The 25,948-nt window shown below is 43.3% G+C and overlaps 1 protein-coding gene across 1 annotated transcript; it reads left to right on the top strand.

Annotated features, from left to right (window-relative positions):
- Window positions 1-4,909: 4,909 nt before the first annotated feature.
- LOC123045918 (peroxidase 46) lies at window positions 4,910-8,367 on the top strand. Its single transcript, XM_044469165.1, has 4 exons — window positions 4,910-5,919; window positions 6,560-6,739; window positions 7,448-7,613; window positions 7,714-8,367. The coding sequence occupies exons 1-4, from the start codon at window positions 5,188-5,190 to the stop codon at window positions 8,121-8,123; spliced, it is 1,488 nt and encodes a 495-aa protein (XP_044325100.1). The 5' UTR covers window positions 4,910-5,187; the 3' UTR covers window positions 8,124-8,367.
- The last annotated feature ends 17,581 nt before the right edge of the window (window positions 8,368-25,948 follow it).

The raw sequence follows: 25,948 nt of genomic DNA, 5'->3' as shown, positions 1-25,948 counted from the left end.
GGCTTAAGAGCGGGGAGTCTGGAGGTTGGGCAGGTTTTCCCAGATAAGAAGTCTGCTTACCAAGCAATTAATAGGTATGCAATCGCCCTCCACCGCCAGCAAAAAGTGAAGCAGTCTGATAAAAAAGAGTTGAAGGTCATATGCATCCACACCGCGAAAGGTTGCCGCGGAAGAGTTCTTGCTAGAATGAAGCCTGGGGTATGTCAGTCATGGCATATTACAAAAATAGTGCAGCATAGCTGTGAGCAAACTGGAACTCTTTCAAATCACTGCAATGTGACGGCAAGATATGTGGCACAGGTGATGGAAACAATTGTGCAGGGAAGTCTCAACATTAGTGTTAGGGCTTTGAAAAAAGATGCAGAAGATCAGATTGGCTTCCCTGTCAGCTACAGCAAGGCTAGGCGTGCGAAGGAAAATATATTCAAGAACTTGTATGGAACCTATGAGGAGGCCTATTCTTATGCCCCCAGAATGCTTCATCAGATAGCAAGTGCTAATAGGGGGACTCAAGTTTGGCGGAAAGAACGTCAGAACCCAAAGAACCCGGGTGAGCTAATCCTGGACCGCTTATTCTAGGCATTCGCCAGACTATACAAGCCTTCAGGCACTGTCGCCCGGTATTATCAGTTGATGGTACCTTTCTCACTAGAAAGTACAAGGGCACATTATTGATGGCGATTGCAGCAGATGCAAATAATCAGCTTCTTCCTATTGCATACGCACTGGTCGAGAGCGAGAACAAAGATAACTGGTTGTGGTTCCTGAGCTGCGTGAAGATGGGTGTCGTGAAAGAGCGTTTAGGTGTTTGCATCATCTCTGATCGCAACACCGGATTACTAAGTGCTCTCGACATAATTAAGCAGTCGTTAGAAGAGTGGAAGTGGCCTGATCTAGAGGGAAGGTGGTGCATGCAGCATTTGGCAGCAAACTTTTACTCCAAATTCAAGAATAAGATTGGTTCAAGTTATTCAAGAGGATGTGCATGCAGAAAACTCAAGCCAAAATGAATGCCATCTGGGCAGGTATCAATGGTGAGATCGAGCGCGCAGCCTTGCCGCAGAGAGAAGACCGGAGGGGTCGAAGGACGGCCATAAATTTGAGCCAGTGGATCGGCGAGAATTGCCCTGATTTGTACAAGTGGGCGCAGGCTCACGGCATCGGGGCTCGGTATGGAATAATGACCAGCAACATGTCAGAGGTGTACAATGGTGTTCTTAAAGGGGTGAGAGCCTTGCCTATCACAACCCTAATTGAAGAAACTTGGGCCGCCCAGGGCTGTCAAGTCATTCAATAAACGTTTTAAAGAATACATGCTAACAAAGTTGAGATGTGGTAGAGGCAACGACGTTGTCACTGGAGCGTACAACATGCCAGTACCGAGGTCAGCCAGACCGAGTGTGGCGCCGTCGTCCAGACCGAATGAGGTGCATACAAGCCATGGGCAGCGGGGGGAGGGTCCGAGTACTACAACGACATTGCCATGACATGACTCTTCTCTTCCACTACATCACTCTTCTTCGGTGCTGCTTCGTCAGGGGCAGACATCGCAGGACCATGGCATGGGCTTGGATTCGATGCCCGAGCTGTATCTTTCCCGAAACCCATATGCATACACAGGATATGGCACATACACTCAAGGTGAGGGATCTCAGCCGTATCTCTCCACGCGAGGGATCTCCATACCCGAGGAGACTCGTGTCCCAGATTTAAACCAGTACCAGATAGAATGTCCAAACAATACAGGCGAGGGATCTGATCAGGTAGTCATGTTTACATTTTAATGCATTTACAGTGATATTACATATTATCCTCTAACACTTTTTGTTTACAATGTTTCTATGTGCAGGGCATACCTGATGTAAATTGGAACGATGAGTACACCCAACCTGGCGAAAATGTTAACGCAGTAGATACGGATTTCTTCAGAGAGGACGTTATTGGCCCATCTTTTATCCCCGAAGAGTCACAACAATCATACGCCTACAATTACGCATCAGGTTCGCAACAAGGATTACAGACTCCACTGCAAGAGTTGCAGACACAGGAAGACCAATTGGATTACGGTCGCGATTTTCGTGTACCTCGACCACCTAATCGCTTGGAGCTTTCCGGCTCGAAGGGAAGGCCAGGTGGCCGTCGTCGACTACAATGATTCATCTATCCACGTGCGCGACCCATTGTATCTACATATGTCAGTATCAGACTTTTCGATTTGAACATCTATGTATGCTGAAATAAAAATGCACCAGTCAGGAACAATTTTCCCGCCTATATCTCCCGCCATACTATCCCGCTCCACTCTTCAGCTTATGTTTTCGCGCAACCCTTTCCCCTCAATATTTTCCCGCCAACGCTTTCCCTCTATATGTTCCCGCCACCCTTTTCCCGCCAACGCTTTCCCTCCATATGTTCTCGCCACTCGTTTCCCGCCATATGTTCCCGCCAACCCTTTTGCGTCATACTGCACTCGTTCTTTCCCGCCATTTTCTCCTCTCTACCTATAAAACCCCCTTCAGATGGAGGTGGATAAGCATTCGAGTGTAGTGTAGTCGAGATGTCCCATTATCCTTTCGATCGTAGTTTTCACCCTGGGATGAGCAGGACTCTTCTGAGGCTAGCTACCGATTTCAGGATGGACAATAGGATAGTTCCATGGGACAAACTCACCGATAGTGACACCATAATGAATGAGTTGGCTCACCAATTACGTAGGTCTGGGTGGCCTGAAAGGACCTATGAGGAGGTACGTAAAGAACTTCTTAGGTTGCATGCAAGGTGGAAGAATGTAGTGGAGCCGAAGAGTGAAACTTTTAGAAGGACTGCAGAAAATCATCCATTTTTATGGACTGAGGAGAGCGAGGATGAAGATGATATCTTCATGCCGCCGCTTTCGGGTGCTGCATCGTCAAAGGGCAAGAGTTATGCATCGTCTAAGGGCAAGAGTACTACATCCTCGAAGAGCAAGAGTTCTGCATCGTCCAAGGGTAAGAGTTCTGCATCCTCGAAGGCAAGAGTTCTGCATCGATGGAGGATGACGATGATGCCTTCATGTAGTTTTTAAGCTGTATTCCAGTTCTACCGTTTAATTCGGATGTACTTGCATTATTAGTTTGTACTCTCTTATTGTAGGGCATTATGTTTTATCTTAATTTTATTTTGTAGTTGTTGCACGATGTTCGATATTAGTGGAGGGAAAGAAAATGCCACTACTTTATTCTAAATCTATCTTTTTTCCATTACGACACGGTACAACTGAAAATAAGATACATCGTAGGAATAAAGCTACATTTAACTCCTGAAATAAAGCTACATTAAAGTGCAGAAATAAATATACAAATGGTTGCAAAATTAAAAATACTACCACAGGAATCTACTGAGTCCAGCGTGGATATTTTCCTTTTCCATCGTCAGCTTCTTCTGTTGCCTTGGCCTCACGAGCCCTTTCTTTCTTTTTCTGCCTCTCCGCCTCACGAGCCTCCTTTCGCTGTCGTTCCTGCTCCTTCATGCGACGAGCCTCTTTCCTGTTTTTCTTTCCTAAATCCTGAAAAAAACGGTGTTTCTCCGCATAGTATTCTTTTAACTCTCTCTTGCTCTGCTTTCTCCTCAGCTTTCGCCTTCTCGCGTCGCTCTTCCGCAAAGAAACTATTCCACGCACGGCGACTTCTTTCACGAATCTTAGTCACTGCCCAAGCCGGCTTCTCCGTGTCAATTCAACGATAGTACATGCACAGAGGCGAAGGAGATTACAACAATAAACAAGAATGTTACTAAAGAATCAATCAAAATACCAACAATATCTATTCGTGATGGTTAAAGCATACCGGAGGCTTGTCGTACTCTGAAATAGCTACGGCAGGATCTTCCTCATAATTGGCGCACATGAAAAACTTCATGCCCAACCAATCTGAAAAATCCGTCACCTCCTTCACCTTGCAAAGATCGCCACACCAACACCGCAGGACTGCCACACCCGGAGGCAAACTTGCATTCTTCATTTTCCTCGACCTAATGCTTTGATCCGAACAAGGCAAACTCATACCGACTGAAAAAATGTGTTACACACTTTGCGCACTGGTGATTTCGAGGTTGGCTGGACGAGAGCCTCGGTATCTCCTTTTATAGGCTCGCACGATAAATGATGGCGAGAAAATAAGCGAGAACAGAGGAAATTCGGCGGGATATTTTAGGATCCCTGTAGTGTCCGCACAACAGGTTCCCGCAGCATCGGATTCCCGCAGTGCCGTCGTATCCGCTGAGACAGAAAAAGCAAAAGCCAAAGTGATTCCCGCCCATGAAATTCGTCGTCCTCCGCGCGTGGGAATCAGCCCAGTTTGCAACAGCGAGCCCGTGAAATTCGTCGTCATTGCGCGCGTGGGAATCATCCCCCAGTCTGCAACAGGACCGGCTGTCGGGCCGCATGCAGCGCGGCTGCCTCACCCGGTGGCGGCCGGGCCCGCTGTCTCGTCGCGCGTGCAGCTGGCCTGTCGGCCTGGACGCGGCATGGGCACGAGAGGCCGCCTCACCCAGTGGCGTTGTGGCCCAACTGGCCTCGCCCGTTACGTCGCGGCGCGACGCACTGTGGAGAAGCCGTTCGGCTGGGGTGGCCACCTCCTGCGGTGGCGGTAGGGCCCGCCACCTCCTGGCGTGGCGGCAGGTGCCACGTGTCGCCTGCCGCGCCTGCCGCCACCGCTGAGGGGTCATTTTTGTCAAATTGATCCAGAGGTAGTCTTTTTTGACAATTCATCTGGGCATGGGGTCCTTTTGAACAAAAAAATCAAAAAAACAGACGTGTTTTAAGTTTGGGTCGACGCGTTGGGCCGATGTTTTAGTTTAGGATCATCCAACTTAACAAAATGGGTCGACCGGTTGGAGTTGTTCCTATAGCAGCAGCTGGCTCATACAGGAACAGGGCGACGCGTCCGGTAGTACACAGCCGCTGCGTGCCGCCCCCGTGCTCGCCGCCAAAACAGTGCCAACGCGCTGCAAGCTTTGGGCGTGTCACGAACTCACGATAGACAGATTCTCCTTCCCGGGCAGCGGCATTGTTCCCTTGCTAGCCCGCGTCCTCTCTCTCGCTAGCTAGCTGGTTCCCACCGCCGCCGCTGCTGCCGCCGGGCGGTGATAAATTCGTGTGTACTCGCCAGGAAGCAGAGCTAGCTCACGAGCTTATCTAGTGCCTCCGTTATGGATCAGGGTCGGAGGCGGCAATGGGGCGTCGTATGCTCGGCGCTGCTCCTGTCGGCGCTGCTGGCCGTCGCCTCCGCGCAGTCGCCGTCCCCGGCACCGTCTCTTCCCGCGGCTCCGCGGTCGGCTCCAAGGCCGTCGTCTCCGGCAGTGCCGGCGACCAAGCCATCGTCTCCTCCTGCTGCGTCGCCGGCGCAGAAGCAGACACCTAGCCCTTCGGCTTCGCCGGTGCCGAAGCCGCTGGCTCCACGCGCGCCGGCGCAGGCGCCAAAGCCATCGTCTCCAGCTGCACCCTCGGCATCACCGGTTCCAAAGCCACCCACTCCACGTGCGCCGGCGCAGGCCCCAAAGCCGCCGTCACCACCTTCGGGGTCCCCACCACCAGCAGCGCCACCGCTTCCAAAGCCGTCACCTCCACCCCCGGCGCCGTCGGCACCAAAGCCGTCACCTGTGGCCCCAGCGCCGGCTCAAAAGCCGTCTCCTCCTACGACGACTCCACCACCACCACCACAAAAACCATCTGCTCCTCCAACTCCACCACCGGCTCCGACAAAGCCTCCGACGAACTCATCCCCGCCCACGCCTTCATTGGCTCTGTCGCCCAGCTTCTACGCCGCCTCCTGCCCGAGCGTGGAGCTGGCGGTGAGCGATGTCGTCAGGTCGGCCTCCACCTTGGACCCCAGCATCCCCGGCAAGCTTCTCAGGATGGTCTTCCATGACTGCTTCGTAGAGGTATGGATTGAAAATAATAAGTATAGTACTGTTACTCGTCTTGCATTTGGGAGATGTGTTCTACTAGCACTGCAACCATGCGTTGGAGCTCACTACATGCAAACAAATGGTGACAAATGTGTGTATTCTGCTCATAGATTCTTATTTTTATTTAATTTCGCATGTCCATGTTCTAGATCTAGGCCACAATCAATCAAGTTATCTTCCGGAAAATCATCGTGTTGTGATGTCATTGGAGCATTGCCTCGTCAGTTCTTACTATCTTGAGCAATTGTGATATTTTCCATGACCATGATCCTTCACCTCTCTTTAGTAAGAGAATTTGCTTTCCCCTTTCCATATAGTGACCAAAGCCAAATGGTTATGCCAGACCAGTTGCGGCCTTTAGTTAGTAATAACACATAATGTATGTTCAACATTCGTTCATCGGAATGGTCTAGGCTACTTTTGCTAATTTGAGCTAGGTAGGTGCATTATTCAGGCCCAAAACCTGAGCCATCATACATGTCTAATGGTCGCCAATACATCACAAGTCTTTGGCATCTTGCGTATGTGTAACGGGCATCATTTTACACACATGTTTCTGAAAGCTTACACACATGCACGATGAGTTTCAACTTTCTAACCTTTCTCATCTCAGGGATGCGACGCGTCGGTGCTGATCCAGGGCAACGGCACGGAGAGGACCGACCTGGCGAACCTGTCGCTCGGCGGGTTCAACGTCATCGACGAGGCCAAGCGGCTGCTCGAAGCGGTGTGCCCCGCAACCGTTTCGTGCAGTGACATCATAGTTCTTGCTGCAAGAGATGCTGTCACATTTGTAAGTAGCATTGCAACCACCCAAACCCCATTGCTCGCGTTAACTTTGCTGCAGCATCTGCCTTCCCTTACTACATTTCTCACATACTATGATTTTCCTATTTGGTTTGGCCCTCTGAGCAGTAGTAGTACTTGGTGGCGAGCATAGGACATCATAAACTCCGCACTGAATGCCGCACGGATTAGATCGTGTAGCGTACGGTGGGTCGAGTGGTCCTGGTCCCGTATGTGTCCATGGCTAGTTGAAACATAGGATTAGCGGGTCTGGCTAATGAATACATACAGATACGATGGGGAGAGAGGCCCTGGACAGCTTAGTGAACATAATCCCAGCTTATGACTGGGACCTGACCATTTCTACATGTGCATGATCACTCGATCAGTATAGCACATGATAGATGGTCCCAGATAACGGCGATCATGGCAAAGTGGAAATGGACATAAATGGAATTCTGAAACTTCAGAACATACCTACTCTGAAAATTTACTCTGCATTTGCTAGCATCCACCATATTCGCCCATTGCTTCACTTTGACACATAGTAAATGAGCCAACTGAATTAGCCGCATGTTGGTGCGTTTGCAAGACTAATCTAGTTTCTTGGCCAAAACCGTAACCCAACTTGATTTTTTCCTGAGAAACAGCAACTTAAACTGACAAACAGACGAACAGCTGAACTGATGCTCAATTTTGTTTGTTCCAAACCCAGACCGGAGGACCGTCGGTGACGGTCTCCCTCGGCCGACGTGACAGCCTCGTCTCCCTTGCGTCCAACGTGAGAGCAAACATCATCGACACCGGCTTCTCTGTGGACGCGATGGCGGCGAGCTTCGCCTCCAAGGGGCTCTCCCTGGACGACCTCGTCACCCTCTCAGGTGCATACAAACCCTCCCCAGCAAACATCACTTGCCTATAAGGCGATATCATCGGCAGCTTCATCGATCTAACGGTGTGACTACTCTGTATACCGTGCAGGCGGGCACACGATCGGGTCGGCGCACTGCGGCACGTTCCGGGAGCGGTTCCGGCCGGACGCGAACGGGAGCATGGTGCCGGTGGACGGCACGATGAACGCCGAGTACGCGACGGAGCTGATGCGGGCGTGCGCCGCGTCCGGGAGCGCGGCGGTGGGCTGCGACGACGGGTCGGCGGCGGCGTTCGACAACCGCTACTTCAGCAACCTGCTGGACGGGCGCGGGCTGCTGCGCACGGACGCGGTGCTGGTGCAGAACGCCACGACGCGGGCCAGGGTGGCGGCCTTCGCGCAGAGCCAGGACAGCTTCTTCAGCAGCTGGGCCGGCTCGTTCGTCCGGCTGACCAACCTCGGCGTCAAGACCGGCTCCGACGGCGAGATCCGGCAGCTCTGCTCCAGCGTCAACGGCTGAACCGATCGGGCATGGGCATGTAACACAGAATACATAGGGAGATCGAATGTACTGTTAAGTAGCGAGCTGAGGATGAGATTGATTCGTTTGTTCTTGCTGCAGCTGATGATGATCGTTGATCGGGCTTCTTTGCTTAGGCTGCATGTAATACTAGTAGATGGCTGCATGCGTTCTATCTGCAACAAAATACCAAATCGAACACGATGAATTAATACCTCGTGTTGAAGCACGATTTGTTATCAAACCCCATGCAGAAATTCATCGTTTGGTAATAAATGGTGGCCAGTATTCGTGGTACGATGAACTGGAGAAGCGCTGGCGGAGGAGTGCACATGGCATAGGGGGTTGCAGCAGCGCGCGAACAGTACCCACGGACTGACAGGCCACGCTCTGAGCTTTCAAAGCCGTCGACGGGACGTGTCCTGCCTGCCTGATATGTTATCGATGGGCCCCTTCAGCATGGGCATTCTACATAATTGAGCACAGTTTGGGCTCTGTGCTTGAGTGCTTGCTACAGCAGGATGCAGCTACGTGGGCCGCCGGTAGAGACGTCAAGGACTGGAGGAGGAAGGATCCAGCAGCGGCGGCCGAGATCGAATGGGCATTGACTACCTTTGTTTGGAAAGATTGGAATAGCTTTTTTTTAACACATTACAGTAAGCACTCATATATACGCGCATACACACACCCATATGAATGTACACACACCTATCCCTATGAGAACCTTCGAGAGACTGAGCCGACATATTATCTTGAGATTTACGAAGTCACCCTAGCCGCCTCGTAGTCGACGGGAATGTCTCCTGATGACCCACGAGTATAGGGGATCTATCATAGTCCTTTCAATAAGTAAGAGTGTTGAACCCAACGAGAAGCAGAAGAAAATGACAAGCGGTTTTCAGTAAGATATTCTCTGCAATCACTGAAATTATCGGTAACAAATAGTTTTGTGATAAGGTAATTCGTAATGGGTAACAAGTAACAAAGTAACTAAGGTGCAGCAAGGTGGCCCAATCCTTTTTGTAGCAAAGGACAAGCCTGGACAAACTCTTACACTCCCTCCGTCCGAAAATACTCGTCGAAGAAACGAATGTATCTAGACATATTTTAGATATAGATACATCCATTTTTATCAATTTCTCCGACAAGTATTTTGGGACGGAGGGAGTATAAAGCAAACGCTTCTGAGGACACGCGGAAATTACTGTCAAGCTAGTTTTCATCAGGCTAATACAATTCGCTTTCGTTACTTTGATAATTTGATATGTGGGTGGACCGATGCTTGGGTACTGTCCTTCCTTGGACAAGCATCCCACTTATGATTAACCCTTCTTGCAAGCATCCGCAATTACGAAAAAAGAATTAAGGTAAACCTAACCATAGCATGAAACATGTGGATCCAAATCAGCCCCTTACGAAGCAACACATAAGCTAGGGTTTAAGCTTCTGTCGCTCTAGCAACCCATCATCTACTTATTACTTCCCAATGCCTTCCCCTAGGCCCAAATCATGGTGAAGTGTCATGTAGTCGACGTTCACATAACACCACTAGAGGAGAGACAACATACATCTCATCAAAATATCGAACGAATACCAAATTCACATGATTACTTATAACAAGACTTCTCCCATGTCCTAGGGAACAAACGTAACTACTCACAAATCATACTCATGTTCATAATCAGAGGGGTATTGAATAGCATTAAGGATCTGAACATATGATCTTCCACCAAATAAACCAACTAGCATCAACTACAAGGAGTAATCAACACTACTAGCAACCCACAGGTACCAATCTAAGGTTTTGAGATAAATATCGGATACAAGAGATGAACTAGGGTTTGAGAGGAGATGGTGCTGGTGAAGATGTTGATGGAGATTGACCCCCTCTCGATGAAACGATCGATGATGATGACGATGGCGACGATTTCCCCCTCCCGGAGGGATGTTTCCCCGGCAGAACAGCTCCACCGGAGCCCTAGATTGGTCATGCCCAGGTTCCGCCTCGAGACGGTGGCGCTTCGTCCCGAAAGCTTCCTTATGATTTTTTCCAGGACAAAAGACACCATATAGTAGAAGATGGACATCGGGGGCCTGTCAGGTGGCCCACGAGGCAGGGGGCATTCACCCCTCATGGCTGCTGGGTGGCCTCGGCTGGTGCTTTCTTCGCCCAATATTTTTAATATATTCCAAAACTGACTTTCCTGGAGTTTCAGGACTTTTGGAGTTGTGCAGAATAGGTCTCTATTATTTGCTCCTTTTCCAGCCCAGAATTCTAGCTGCCGACATTCTCCCTCTTCGTGTAAACCTTATAAAATAAGAGAGAAAAAGCACAAGTATTGTGACATAATGTGTAGTAATAGCACATAATGCAATAAATAATGATATAAAAGCATGATGCAAAATGGACGTATCAACTCCCCCAAGCTTAGACCTCGCTTGTCCTCAAGCAAAAGCCGATACCAAAAAATATGTCCACATGTTTAGAGATAGAGGTGTCCATAAAATAAAATACGAACATGAGGGCATCATGATCATTCTTAGAATAGCAACACACACACACACACAAACGCACACACACACACATACACACACACATACACACACACACACACACACACACACACACACACACACATATATATATATATATATATATATATATATTGTCATATGATTTCTTATGCTAAAGTAACAATCTATTCACAATGTAAAGTATGAATCAGAAACTTCAATAAAAACTAACAAACTATGATCTCAGTCATTGAAGCAATTGCAATTTATTATAACATCGGAAAGAGTCAATATAAGAGCTTTTCAGCAAGTCCACATACTCAACTATCATTTAGTCTTTCACAATTGCTAACACTCACGCGATACTTATGGGTATGAAGTTTCAATCAGACACAGAGAAAGATAGGGGCTTATAATTTCGCCTCCCAACCTTTTACCTAAAGGGTAATATCAACAATAATACTTTATGAAAACCTACATCCAAGTGGACATATATATCAGGATCTTTCCAACACATAGTGCTTGCCAAAGGATAAAGTGTAAAAAGGAAAGGTGAAGATCACCATGACTCTTGTATGTTGGTAGAGGATAAAAATAAAAGATAGGCCCTTTGTAGAGGGAAGCAGAGGTTGTCATGCACTTTTATGGTTGGATGCACAAAATCTTAATGCAAAAGAACGTCACTTTATATTGCCACTTGTGATAGGGACCTTTATTATGCAATTCGTCGCTTTTATTTCTTTCATATCACAAGCTCGTATAAAGCTTATTTTCTTCACACCAATAGATCATACATATTTAGAGAGCAATTTTTATTGCTTGCACCGATGATTACTTACTTGAAGGATCTTACTCAATCCATAGGTAGGTATGGTGGACTCTCATGGCAAAACTGGATTTAGGGATGTTTGGAAGCATAAGTAGTATCTCTACTTGGTGCAAAGAATTTGAATAGCATGAGGGGGAAATGCAAAACATGGTGGATGATCCATGACAATATAACTTATTCGGATATAAGGAAACATAACCATTACGTTGTCTTCCTTGTCCAACATCAAATTTTTAGCATGTCATATTTTAATGAGTGCTCACAATCATAAAAGATGTCCAAGATAGTATATTTATATGTGAAAACCTCTCTCTCTTTATTACTTCCTATTAATTGCAACGATGACCAAAACTATGTTTGTCAACTTTCGACAACTTTTATTCATCATACTCTTTATGTGTTAAGTCATTACTCTCCATAAGATCAACATGATCTTTTTTCCCTTTAATTCTTTCTTTTTATTTCTCTCAACATCATAGCAAGATAGCAAAGGCCTCAACTCAAAACTAATCTTTATTATATATAACTCACAGACTCCATTACATAGATAGGGATCAAAACAAAACTCAAAGCTAGATCAAACTAAAACTTTATTCTACTAGATCAAGATATAATCAAAAGGATCGAACTAAGAAAAATGGTAAAGATAGGAGTGTGATGGTGATACGATACCGAGGCACCTCCCCCAAGCTTGGCAGATGCCAAGGGGAGTGCCCATACCCATGTGTTTATGTCTCTTTCTTCGGAGGTGGTGATGACGGGGTTGTTGATGATGTAGGCTTGTCGTCCGTGTTCCAAGGCATAGGCCCACCATCATAGAAGGATGAACAAGTCTCCGGGATCCTCAAATCCGCAGCCAAAATCATCCTCTTGAATCTATATTCATACTCACAATTTTGGTTTTGCAGGTCATAGATCTGGGCTTGGAGGTGCTCGATTTTCTCGTGAAGTTTGAAGATGGTCTCCCCGATGTTTTTGGCATCCAGCTTGTGATTGTTGGTGAACTCCAAGATCATATGATTGGCGTTGAGTCCGCGTTCCACCATCCCTTGGCACTTGAAAACTTGTTGCTCCATTGCTTCGAGTCTTTTCTCCACGCTTCCGGTCCTCCTTGGTCCCTCAACATCGCGGATGTGCAGCACCCCTCACGCATCTCAATGGTTTGAGGGTGTTGCAGCACCTCCGCGAGGTAAGGGTTGATGATCTTCTCAAAAAACTTGTCCTTGGGGGCGCTTGGAGACGTCATGGTAATCTAGATCTGTCAGAAAAACAGCTCGAAACAAAAGCAGAGGATTTTTGTCGTGGTACGGTGGTCAAAACCTTTGGGAGGTTATATAATGAATTTTTACCGACCAAAAGAAGTATCGTGCAAGAAAAGGGAGTCCGGAGGGCACACGAGGTGGCCACGAGGCAGGGGTACGCGCCCAGGGGGTTGGGCGCACCCTCCACCCTCGTGGACGCCTCATGTCTCTTTTGGTCTACTTCTAATTTTCCTAATTTTTTAAATATTCCAAAACAGAAAAAATACTATTTGAACAGTTTTGGAGTTGGTTTACTTACCGTACCACATACCTATTCCTTTTCGAAGTCTGAAAGGTTCTGGAAAGTGTCCCTTATGTACTCCTTCGGGGTTAGAGTGTCAATAACATTGGTTTCAACATTTATGGGATTACTTGAGATATAATGTTTGATTCTTTGACCGTTCACCACCTTCGGATTTGTGCCTTCGGCGTTGTTGATTTTGATGGCACCAGAATGATATACCTCCTCGATAATGTAAGGACCTTCCCATTTAGAGAGAAGTTTTCCTGCAAAAAATCTTAAACGAGAGTTGTATAGCAAAACATAATCACCTACATTAAACTCACGCTTTTGTATCCTTTTGTCATGCCATCTTTTAACTTTTTCTTTAAACAACTTGGCATTCTCATAGGCCTGGGTTCTCCATTCATCAAGTGAGCTAATATCAAATAGCCTCTTCTCACCGGCAAGTGTGAAATCATAATTGAGCTCTTTAATAGCCCAATATGCCTTATATTCTAGTTCGAGAGGTAAGTGACATGCTTTTCCATAAACCATTTTATACGGAGACATACCCATAGGATTTTTATATGTAGTTCTATGGGCCCATAATGCATCATCAAGTTTCTTGGACCAATTCTATCTAGATCTATTAACAGTCTTTTGCAAAATCAATTTAATCTCTCTATTACTCAATTCTACTTGACCACTAGACTAAGGCTGGTATGGAGATGCAATTCTATGATTAACATCATACTTAGCAAGCATTTTACAAAAAGCACCATGAATAAAATGTGAACCACCATCAGTCATTAAATATCTAGGGACTCCAAACCTCGAAAAAATAACTTCTTTAAGCATCTTAATAGATGTGTTATGATCAACACTACTAGTTGGAATAGCTTCTACCCACTTAGTAACGTAATCAACAACAACTAAAATATGTGTATACCCATTAGAGGAAGGAAAAGGTCCCATATAATCAAAGCCCCAAACATCGAATGGTTTAATAATAAGTGACTAATTCATAGTCATTTCCTGATGTCTACTAATATTACCAATTCTTTGGCATTCATCACAAGACAAGACAAATTTAAGGGCATCTTTAAAAAGAGTAGGCCAATAAAAACCGGATTACAATACCTTATATGCAGTTCTATCTCCGGTGTGGTGTCCTCCATAAGCCTCGGAATGACACTTACATAGAATATGTCCCTGTTCATGCTCAGGTACACAACGTCTAATAACACCATCTACTCCTTCTTTATAAAGGTGTGGGTCATCCCAAAAGTAATGTCTTAAATCATAGAAAAACTTTTTGTTTTGCTGGTATGTGAAACTAGGTGGTATAAATTTAGCAACAATGTAATTAGCATACCATGGAGAAGTACGAGAAGCATTTATGACAGCTAATTGTTCATCAGGAAAGCTATCATCAATAGGTAGTGGGTCATCAAGAACATTCTCTAACCTAGACAAGTTGTCTGCAACAGGGTTCTCAGCTCCCTTTCTATAAATAAAATGCAAATCAAATTCTTGTAGCAAGAGAACCCATCTAACAAGTCTAGGTTTAGCATATTTCTTCACCATAAGGTATTTAATAGCAGCATGATCAGTGTGAAAAGTTACTTTGGAATCAACAATATAAGGTCTGAACTTATCACAAGCGAACACAACTGCTAAAAATTCTTTTTCAGTAGTAGCATAATTTTTCTGGGCACTGTCTAGAATTTTACTAGCATATTGGATAACATTTAATTTCTTATCAACTCTTTGTCCTAGAATAGCACCTACAACATAATCACTAGCATCACACATAATTTCAAAGGGTAGATTCCAATCAGGTGGCTGAACAATAGGTGCAAAAAATAAGGCTTTCTTAAGTATTTCAAATGCTTCTACACAATCATCATCAAAAACAAAAGGAACATCTTTTTGCAAGAGATTAGTCAGGGGCCTAGAAATTTTAGAGAAGTCTTTAATAAACCTCCTATAAAAACCAACATTTCCAAGAAAACTTCTTACCTTTGATGTCTTTAGGACACGACATCTTTTCAATAGCATCTACTTTAGCTTTATCAACTTCAATGCCTCTTTCAGAAATTTTATGCCCCAAGACAATACCTTCATTAATCATAAAGTGGCACTTCTCCCAGTTCAAGACAAGATTAGTTTCTTCACATCTCTGCAAAACTCGATCAAGGTTGCTTAAGCAATCATCAAAAGAAGTTCCGTAAACGGAGAAATCATCCACGAAAACCTCAACAATCTTTTCACAAAAGTAGGAGAATATAGAAGTCATACATCTTTGAAAGGTAGTAGGTGCATTGCATAAACCAAAAGGGATATGTCTATAAGCAAAGGTACCGAAAGGGCAAGTAAAAGTGGTCTTTTCCTGATCCTCCTTCGACACATGTATTTGAGAGAAACCAGAATAACCATCTAGAAAGCAAAAATGTGTATGTTTGGATAATCTTTCAAGCATTTGATCAATAAAAGGTAGATGGTAATGATCTTTTCTAGTAGCTTTATTTAATTTGCGGAAATCAATTACCATTCTATAACCTGTAACAATTCTTTGTGGGATCAATTCATCCTTTTCATTAGGAACAACAGTAATACCTCCCTTCTTAGGGACACAATGGACAGGACTTACCCACTGACTATCAGCAACATGATAAATTATACCTGCCTCTAGAAGCTTTAGTATTTTATTTCTTACCACTTCTTTCATCTTAGGATTCAGCCGTCGTCGGTGATCAACAACTGGTTTAGCATCTTTCTCCAATTTTATTTTGTGCTGGCATAGAGTGGGACTAATGCCCTTAAGATCATCAAGAGTGTATCCAATAGCGGCACAGTGCTTCTTCAGAGTTTTCAATATTTTTTCTTCTTCATGCTCTGAAAGGTTAGCACTAATAATAATAGGATATATCTTCTTTTCATCAAGATAAGCATATTTAAGAGTATCAGGTAATTGTTTAAGCTCAAACACGGGATCACCCTTGGTGGAGGAGGATCTCCTAAGATTTCAACAAGCAAGTTGTGTTTCAAAATAGGTCCTTGCTTAAAGAATACTTCATCTATTTCCCTTCTTTCATTCATAAACATATCATTTTCATGGTCTAGCAAATATTGTTCTAAAATATCATTAGGAGGCACGGCAATAGAAGCAATACCAATAATTTCATCTTTACTAGGCAATTCTTTATCATGGGGTTGTCCATGAAATTTAGCAAAATTAAAATCACGAGACATATCCCCTAGACCAACAGTAAAAATATCCTTTTCACAGTCTATCTTAGCATTAACAGTATTCAAGAAGGGTCTGCCAAATATGATGTGACAAAAGTCATCTTGTGGGGAACCAAGGACATGAAAATCAGTAGGATATTTAATTTTCCCACACAAGACTTCAACATATCTAACAATCCCAATTGGTGAAATAGTATCTCTATTAGCAAGCTTAATAGTAACATCAATAGCTTCTATCTCAGCAGGTGCAATATCATGCATAATTTCTTTGTATAAGGAATGAGATATTGCACTAACACTAGCACCCATATCACATAAACCATGATAACAATGATCTCCTATTTTAACAGAAACATCAGGCATGCCACAATAGGTCTATGTTTATTTTTAGTATCGGGTCTAGCAACTCTAGTAGCTTCATCACAGAAATAAATAACATGCCCATCAATATTATTGACCAAGAGATCTTTAACCATAGCAATACTAGGTTCAACTTTAATTTGCTCAGGGGATGTAGGTGTTCTAGCATTACTCTTACGAACCATAGTTGAAGCTTTGGCATGATCCTTTATTCTAACAGGAAAAGGTGGTTTCTCAATATAAGCAGTAGGAACAATAGGATCAACATTATAAGTAATAGTCTTTTCTTCAACTTTAATAGGTTCTACTACTTTTACTTCAATGGGAGGATGATATTTAAACCACTTCTCCTTAGGGAGATCAACATGAGTAGCAAATGATTCACAAAAAGAAGCTACTATCTCAGAGTCAAGTCCATATTTAGTGCTAAATTCATGAAAAGCATCGGTATCCATAAAAGATTTAACACAATCAAACTTAGGGGTCATACTTGACTCCTTACCTTCATCGAGTTCCCAATCTTCAGAGTTGCGTTTAATTCTTTCCAATAGATCCCATCTAAATTCAATAGTCTTCATCATATAAGAACCAATACAAGAAGTATCGAGCATGGAGCAATCATTATGAGAAAGCCGAGCATAAATTTTTTGAATAATAATTTCTCTTGAGAGATCATGATTGGGGCATGAATATAACATTGACTTAAGCCTCCCCCAAGCTTGAGCGATACTTTCTCCTTCACGAGGCCAAAAGTTATATATATAATTATGATCACGATGAACCAGATGCATAGGATAAAACTTCTGATGAAATTCCAATTTCAATCGGTTGTAGTTCCATGATCCAATATCATCACACAGCCTAAACCATGTCAATGCCTTTCCCTTCAAAGATAAAGGGAAGACCTTCTTCTTGACAACATCCTCGGGCATACCTGCAAGCTTAAATAATCCAAAATTTTCATCCACATAGATTAGGTGCATATCGGGATGTAATGTTCCATCTCCTGTATAGGGATTAGCTAGCAGTTTCTCTATCATACCCGAAGGAATTTCAAAGTAAATATTTTCAGTAGGTTCAGTAGGTTGATCAGCAACTCTTTGAACTTCTGGTCGGGTTGAAGATACCCCGAACAACCCCCTCAAAGGATTATTTTCCATATTAACAAGTGACAGTAAATTTCAGCACACTATATAAATGTTTCCTTACCAAATTCCACCTACCAAAGGCGCTTCACTCCCCGGCAATGGTGCCAGAAAAGAGTCTTGATGACCCACAAGTATAGGGGATCTATAGTAGTCCTTCCGGTAAGTAAGAGTGTCGAACCCAACAGGAGCAGAAGGAAATGACAAGCGATTTTCAGTAAGGTATTCTCTACAAGCACTGAAATTATCGGTAACAGATAGTTTTGTGATAAGGTAGTTCGTAACGGATAACAAGTAACAAAGTAACTAAGGTGCAGCAAGGTGGCCCAATCCTTTTTGTAGCTTCCTTATGGATTTTTTCCAAGGCAAAATACACCATATAGCAAAAGATGGGCATCGGGGGCCTGCCAGGTGGCCCATGATACGTCTCCAACGTATCTATAATTTATGAAGTATTCATGCTATTATATTATCTGTTCTGGATGTTTAATGGGCTTTATTATACATTTTTATGTTATTTTTGGGACTAACCTATTAACCGGAGGCCCAGTCCAAATTGTTGTTTTTTGCCTATTTCCGTGTTTCACAGAAAAGGAATATCAAACGGAGTCCAAACGGAATGAAACCTTCAAGAGAATCGTTTTTGGAACAAACGCAATCCAGGAGACTAGGAGTAGACGTCAGGGAAGCAACAAGGTGGCCACGAGGGTCCAGGGCACGCCCTACCCCCCAGGGCGTGCCTCCCACCCTTGTGGGCCCCTCGTGGCTCCCCTGACCGACTTCCTTCGCCTATATATACTCACGTACCCTGAAAACATCGAGGAGCACAATAGATCGGGAGTTCCGCCGCTGAAAGCCTCTGTAGCCACCAAAAACCAATTGGGACCCTGTTCCGGCCCCCTGTCGCAGGGGGGATCCCTCACCGGTGGCCATCTTATCTCGGTGCTCTCCATGACGAGGAGGGAGTAGTTCGGGCTGAGGGTGTATACCAGTAACTATGTGTTTGATCTCTCTCTCTCTCTCTCTCGTGTTCTTGATTTGGCACAATCTTGATTTATCGCGAGCTTTGCTATTATAGTTGGATCTTATGATGTTTCTCCCCCTCTACTCTCTTGTAATGGAGTGAGTTTTCCCTTTGAAGTTATCTTATCAGATTGAGTCTTTAAGGATTTGAGAACACTTGATGTATGTCTTGCATGTGCTTATCTGTGGTGACAATGGGATATTCACGTGATCTACTTGATGTACGTTTTGGTGATCAACTTGCGGGTTCAGTGACCTTGTGAACTTATGCATAGGGGTTGGCACACGTTTTCGTCTTGACTCTTCGGTAGAAACTTTGGGGCACTCTTTGAAGTACTTTGTGTTAGTTGAATAGATGAATATGAGATTGTGTGATGCATATCATATAATCATGCCCACGGATACTTGAGGTGACATTGGAGTATCTAGGTGACACTAGGGTTTTGGTTGATTTGTGTCTTAAGGTGTTATTCTAGTACGAACTCTATGATAGATTGAACGGAAAGAATAGCTTCGTGTTATTTTACTACGGACTCTTAAATAGAACGATCAGAAAGAATAACTTTGAGGTGGTTTCATACCCTACAATAATCTCTTCGTTTGTTCTCTGCTATTAGTGACTTTGGAGTGACTCTTTGTTGCATGTTGAGGGATAGTTATATGATCCAGTTATGTTATTATTGTTGAGAGAACTTGAACTAGTGAAAGTATGAACCCTAGGCCTTGTTTCCTACCATTGCAATACCGTTTATGCTCAGTCTTATCGCTTGCTACCTTGCTGTTTTTATATTTTCAGATTACAAATACCTATATCTACCATCCATATTGCACTTGTATCACCATCTCTTCGCCGAACTAGTGCACCTATACAATTTACTATTGTATTGGGTGTGTTGGGGACACAAGAGACTCTTTGATATTTGGTGGCAGTGTTGTTTGAGAGAGACCATCTTCATCCTACGCCTCCCACGGATTGATAAACTTTAGGTCATCCACTTGAGGGGAATTTGCTATTGTCCTACAAACCTCTGCACTTGGAGGCCCAACAACGTCTACAAGAAGAAGGTTGTGTAGTAGACATCAAGCTCTTTTCTGGCGCCGTTGCCGGGGAGGTGAATGCTTGAAGGTATATCTTTAGATCTTGCAATCGAATCTTTCAGTTTCTTGTTTTATCACTAGTTTAGTCTATAAAAGAAAATTACAAAATAATGGAATTGAGTTTGCCTCATACGCTTCATCTTTTTAATATATTTCATGAGAATGATGGTAAGGAAAATTGTGCTCAAGTGCTAGAATAAGAAGTCTATATATTTTTTGGCACTAATTCTTTGAATGAAGAGCATGATTGCAATGTTATTAGTATGAATTCTTTGAATACCCATGATGCTAATGATATGCAAAGCCACAAGCTTGGGGATGCTATGTTTGATGAATATGATATTTTTTGTCCCCCAAGTTTTGATGAGAATATTTATTATGATGAAAGCATGCCTCCTATTTATGATGATTATATTGATTAAAGTGGATTTGGAGAGGTCATGACTTTATTTAGTGATGAATCCACTATTTCGGAAGAGGTTCCAATTGATTATGAGAACAAAGTTGCTATCTATGATGATTATTGTGATGACTTGTATGCTATTAAGAATAATGATAACCATGAAACTTTTCATCATGATTTTAGTTTTCAATTGGATTATGCCTCACATGATAATTATTTTGTTGAATTTTCTCCCACTACTATTCATGAGAAGAAATTTGCTTATGTAGAGAGTAGTAAAATTTCTATGCAAGTTGATCATGAAAAGAATGCTTTAGGTGCTGGTTATATGGTTGAATTCATTCATGATGCTACTGAAAATTATTATGAGAGAGGATCATATGCTTCTGCATACTGCAATAATATCAAGTTTCCTCTCTATGTGTTGAAAATCTTGAAGATTTGCTTGTTTTACCTTCCTATGCGAGTTGATTATTGTTCCCATAAGTTGTTTGCTCACAAAATCCCTATGCATAGGAAGTGGGTTAGACTTAAATGTGCTAGTCATATTCTTCATGATGCTCTCTTTATGTTTCAATTCTTATCTTTTATGTGAGCATCATTGAAATCATCAAGCCCAGCTAGGGGCGTTAAACATAAGCGCTTGTTGGGAGGCAACCCAATTTTATTTCCGTTTCTTTGCTTTTTGTTCCTGTTTAGTAATAAATAATTCATATAGACTCTGTTTAGATGTTGTTTTATGTTTTAGTTAGTGTTTGTGCCAAGTAGAACCTTTGGGAAGACTTGGGTGAAGTCTATGCGATCTTGCTTTAAAAAAAATAGAAACTTTTGCGCTCACGAGATTAGCTGCCATTTTTACTGGAGAGTGCTTTTAGGTTGATTATTTTTTCAGATGATTAATAGAAAACTTCCTCAGGTCCAAAAATGCATTTCAGAATTTTTGGAGTTACTGAAGTATTCGAATGATACAGATTACTACAGACTGTTCTGTTTCTGACAGATTCTGTTTTCTATGTGTTGTTTGCTTATTTTGATGAATCTATGAGTAGTATCGGAGGGTATGAACCATAGAGAGGTTGGAATACAGTAGATATTACATCAATTTGAATTTAGAATGAGTTCACAACAGTACCTAAGTGGTGGTTTTATTTTCTTATACTAACAAAGCTTATGAGATTTTATGTTGAGTTTTGTGTTGTGAAGTTTTCAAGTTTTGGGTAAAGATTCGATGGAATATGGAATAAGGAGTGGTAAGAGCCTAAACTTGGGGATTCCCAAGGCACCCCAAGGTAATATTCAAGGACAACCAAGAGCCCGAGCTTGGGGATTCCCCGGAAGGCATCCCCTCTTTCGTCTTCGTTCATTGGTAACTTTACTTGGAGCTATATTTTTATTCACCACATGATATATGTTTTGCTAGGAGCATCATTTTATTTTGTTAGTATTTTATTGACGTTATTTATAGTAATGTTTTGCATCTGTATTTTCATTAAAAATGTCAAGGATAGCCTTTACCATGCTTATTTTGCAAGTATACATGTTGCTGTTTCAAAACAGAAAGTTTACTGCTGTTGAAAAAATTCCCTAGAAAAGTTAGAGAATGGTATAATATTGAATTTTTTTGCATATTGGGATCTGATAAATCTTCTACAGTTTAGTATTTTTCTCATAATTTTTGGAGTTAGGGAAGTATGATGAATCTTGCATTCTTTACAGACCATACTGTTTTGGCAGATTCTGTTATGTTTGCATTGTTTGCATATGTTTGCTTGTTTAATGATTCTATTTGAGGATATGAGTATTAAATATGCAGAGACATTTAGTATGCAATGTTGAATAATAATTTTAGTGATTCGATATAGTATAAAATAATAAGGTTTTTGCATTGGTTTATACTAACTTATCTCATGAGTTCTTGTTGAGTTTGGTGTGAATGAAACTTTCGAGATTTAGGAAACCGAGATATAAAAGGAATTAAGGAGACACAAAAGCTCAAGCTTGGGGATGCCCAAGGCACCCCAAGATAATATTTCAAGAAGTCTCAAGCATCCAAGCTTGGGGATGCCCCGGTAGGCATCCTACCTTTCTTCTTCAACAATTATCGGTTAGTATCGGTTGGACCTAAGTTTTTGCTTCTTCACATGATGTGTGCTATCCTTGAAATGTCATTTTATTTTGTTTTCCTTGCTGTTTGAATAATATCCCAAGATCTGAAATTCTTAAATGAGAGAGAGTCTTCACATAGCTACATAATTATTTAACTACTCATTGATCTTCACTTATATCTTTTTAGAGTAGTTTGTCATTTACTCGTGTGCTTCACTTATATCCTATGAATAAATGGTTGAATGAGTTGAATATCATAAATCTGAAATTATATATGTTTCATATGCTTATACCATGGGGAGTAATGACTTCACATATAAGAAGTAGAGGTGGTAAATTTATTGAAGGTTAGCAAACATTGTATTGGTCACTTGAACAATTCATGAAAGAATATTGAAGGAAGAGAGATTTCACATATAAATATACTATCTTGGACATATTTTGTGATTGTGAGCACTCATTAAAATATGACATGCTAAAAAGTTGATGTTGGACAAGGAAGACAACTTAATGGGTTATGTTTTCCTATATCCGAAACGTTATATTGTCTTGGACCATCCAACATGTTGGGCTTGCCTTTCCCTCTCATGCTAGCCAAATTCTTTGCACCAAGTAGAAATACTACTTGTGCTTCCAAACATCCTTTAAACCAGTTTTGCCATAAGAGTCCACCATACCTACCAAGGATTGAGCAAGATCCTTCAAGTAAGTTGTCATCGGTGCATGCAATAAAAATTGCTCTCTAAATATGTATGATCTATTAGTGCGAAGAAAATAAGCTTTATACGAACTTGTGATAGGGAAGAAATAAAAGCGACGGGCTGCATAATAAAGGTCTTTATCACAAGCGGAAATATAAAGTGACGTTCTTTTGCATTAAGATTTTGTGCATCCAACCATAAAAGCCCATGACAACCTCTGCTTCCCTCTGCGAAGGGCCTATCTTTTACTTTTATCTTCTACCTTATACAAGAGTCATGGTGATCACCACCTTTCCTTTTTACACTTTTTCCTTTGGCAAGCACTTTGTGTTGGAGCGATCCAGATATATATATATATATCCACTTGGATGTAGTTTTTTCATAAATTATTATTGTTGACATTACCCTTGAGGTAAAAGGTTGGGAGGCGAAACTATAAGCCCCTATCTTTCTCTATGTCCGATTAAAACTTTGAACCCATAAATATCACATGAGTGTTAGCAATTTTGAAAGATTAAATGATCGTTGAGTATGTGGAGTTTGCTAAATCAAAGCTCTGACATAGACCCTTCCTGAAAATAAGATGAATTGCAATTGTTTGATGACTGAGAATGTAGTTTGCTAGTTTTCAAGAAAGTTTATGGTCTATGCTTTAACATGTGAATAGCTTGTTACTTGATCATGAGAAGTTTCATGAGATGAGCTACTGTTATGACATATAATGATGCTAGAAAAGGTGATTGAAATTATCATTGATTAAACTTGTACACCTGCTAGCATTCACACTTCATAACTTATTTGTTTTATCATTTACCTACTCGAGGACGAGCAAGAATTAAGGATGTTGATACGTCTCCAACGTATCTATAATTTATGAAGTATTCATGATATTATATTATCTGTTTTGGATGTTTAATGGGCTTTATTACACACTTTTATATTATTTTTTGGACTAACCTATTAACTGGAGGCCCAGTCCAAATTGCTATTTTTTGCCTATTTCAGTGTTTCACAGAAAATGAATATCAAATAGAGTCCAAACGAAATGAAACCTTCGGAGAATCGTTTTTGGAACAAACGCAATCCAGGAGACTTGGAGTGGATGTTAGGGAAGCAACGAGGTGGCCACGAGGGTCCAGGGCGCCCTACCCCCTAGGCGCGCCCCCACCCTCGTGGGTCCCTCGTGGCTCCCCTGACCGACTTCCTTCGCCTATATATACTCATGTACCCTGAAAACATCGAGGAGCATAATAGATCGGGATTTCCATCGCCGCAAGCCTCTGTAGCCACCAAAAACCAATCGGGACCCTGTTCTAGCACCCTGCCGGAGGGGGGATCCCTCACTGGTGGCCATCTTCATCATCCCGACGCTCTCTGTCGGTGTCAAAACCGGCGGATCTCGGGTAGGGGGTCCCGAACTGTGCGTCTAGGCGGATGGTAACAGGAGACAAGGGACACGATGTTTTTACCCAGGTTCGGGCCCTCTCGATGGAGGTAAAACCCTACTCCTGCTTGATTAATATTGATGATATGGGTAGTACAAGAGTAGATCTACCACGAGATCGGAGTGGCTAAACCCTAGAAGCTAGCCTATGGTATGATTGTTGTTCGTCCTACGGACTAAAACTCTCCGGTTTATATAGACACCGGAGAGGGCTAGGGTTACACAGGGTCGGTTACAATGGGAGGAGATCTTCATATTGTATCGCCAAGCTTGCCTTCCACGCCAAGGAAAGTCCCATCCGGACACGGGACGGAGTCTTCAATCTTGTATCTTCATAGTCCGGGAGTCCGGCCAAAGGTCTTAGTCCGGCCATCCGGACACCCCCTAACCCAGGACTCCCTCAGTAGCCCCTGAACCAGGCTTCAATGATGATGAGTCCGGCGCGCAAGTTGTCTTCGGCATTGCAAGGCGGGTTCCTCCTCCGAATATTTCATAGAAGATGTTGAACACCAGGGTAGTGTCCGGCTCTGCAAAATAAGTTCCACATTCCTTCGTAGAGAGAATAATATTTGTATCAATCGGATCTGCTGACGTATTCCGTGGCGTGACATCATGCCACAACCAGCCTCTTTATTCATTTTATTGTTCCACCTCAGCGCGTTTAGGGAGGCGGTTTCCTTGGCACATATTGTCAAAGCAGAGATCAAGTCCCCTTATTCCGGGATTCTCATCAATATGGGTGTGGGTAACCCAACCGCGCCATTAACCGCAGCGCTTGGGAGATAAGCGAGTTTTATTAGGCCGGTGGGGGGCTCATAGTTTTGGCCGCCCATATAAGGGGATAAGAATCCACCCTTTCCATTCACGCCCTCTTCCTCCTCTGCTTATCCGTCCCTGCGCGCTCGAGCTCCAGCGCCCAAGCCCGCACTTCCCACCTCAACCTTCTCCAACCATGTCTGGAGCGGGAGGCAGATGGACGGCCTCCTCCGTCACGGAGGGACAAATCCAAAACCTGAGGAAGGCTGGATACTTGTCTAACGACATCGCGCACCGGCTTCCAGATGTGGGGCAATTCATCCCCACCCCCAGGCCCCATGAGAGGGTTGTTTTTCTTCCCCATTTCCTCCGCGGATTGGGTTTTCCTCTTCACCCATTCGTCCGGGGGCTCATGTTCTACTACGGCCTGGACTTCCATGATCTGGCCCCGAACTTCATCCTCAATATCTCGGTGTTTATCGTCGTGTGCGAGGCCTTCTTCCGCATCCAGCCCCACTTTGGCCTATGGCTGAAGATCTTCAGCGTCAAGTCGAAGGTCGTGCAAGGCCGACAGGCGGAATGCGGAGGCGCCATGGTGGGCAAGATAGCCAACGTCACCTGGCTTGAGGGTGCCTTCGTGGAAACCATCAAAGGGTGGAAATCGGGGTGG

The sequence above is a fragment of the Triticum aestivum genome, chromosome 2B (assembly GCF_018294505.1).
Source record: "Triticum aestivum cultivar Chinese Spring chromosome 2B, IWGSC CS RefSeq v2.1, whole genome shotgun sequence".
In the NCBI taxonomy this organism is placed as follows: Eukaryota; Viridiplantae; Streptophyta; class Magnoliopsida; order Poales; family Poaceae; genus Triticum; species Triticum aestivum.
This window is presented reverse-complemented; position numbering and strand designations above follow the sequence as displayed.

Coding starts and splice junctions, on each gene's coding strand:
- LOC123045918 (XM_044469165.1), top strand. CDS start 5,188: ATGGATCAGGGTCGGAGGCGGCAATGGGGCGTCGTATGCTCGGCGCTG. Junction 6,740..7,447: donor CAAGAGATGCTGTCACATTT/GTAAGTAGCATT, acceptor TTCCAAACCCAG/ACCGGAGGACCGTCGGTGAC. Junction 7,614..7,713: donor CGACCTCGTCACCCTCTCAG/GTGCATACAAAC, acceptor TATACCGTGCAG/GCGGGCACACGATCGGGTCG.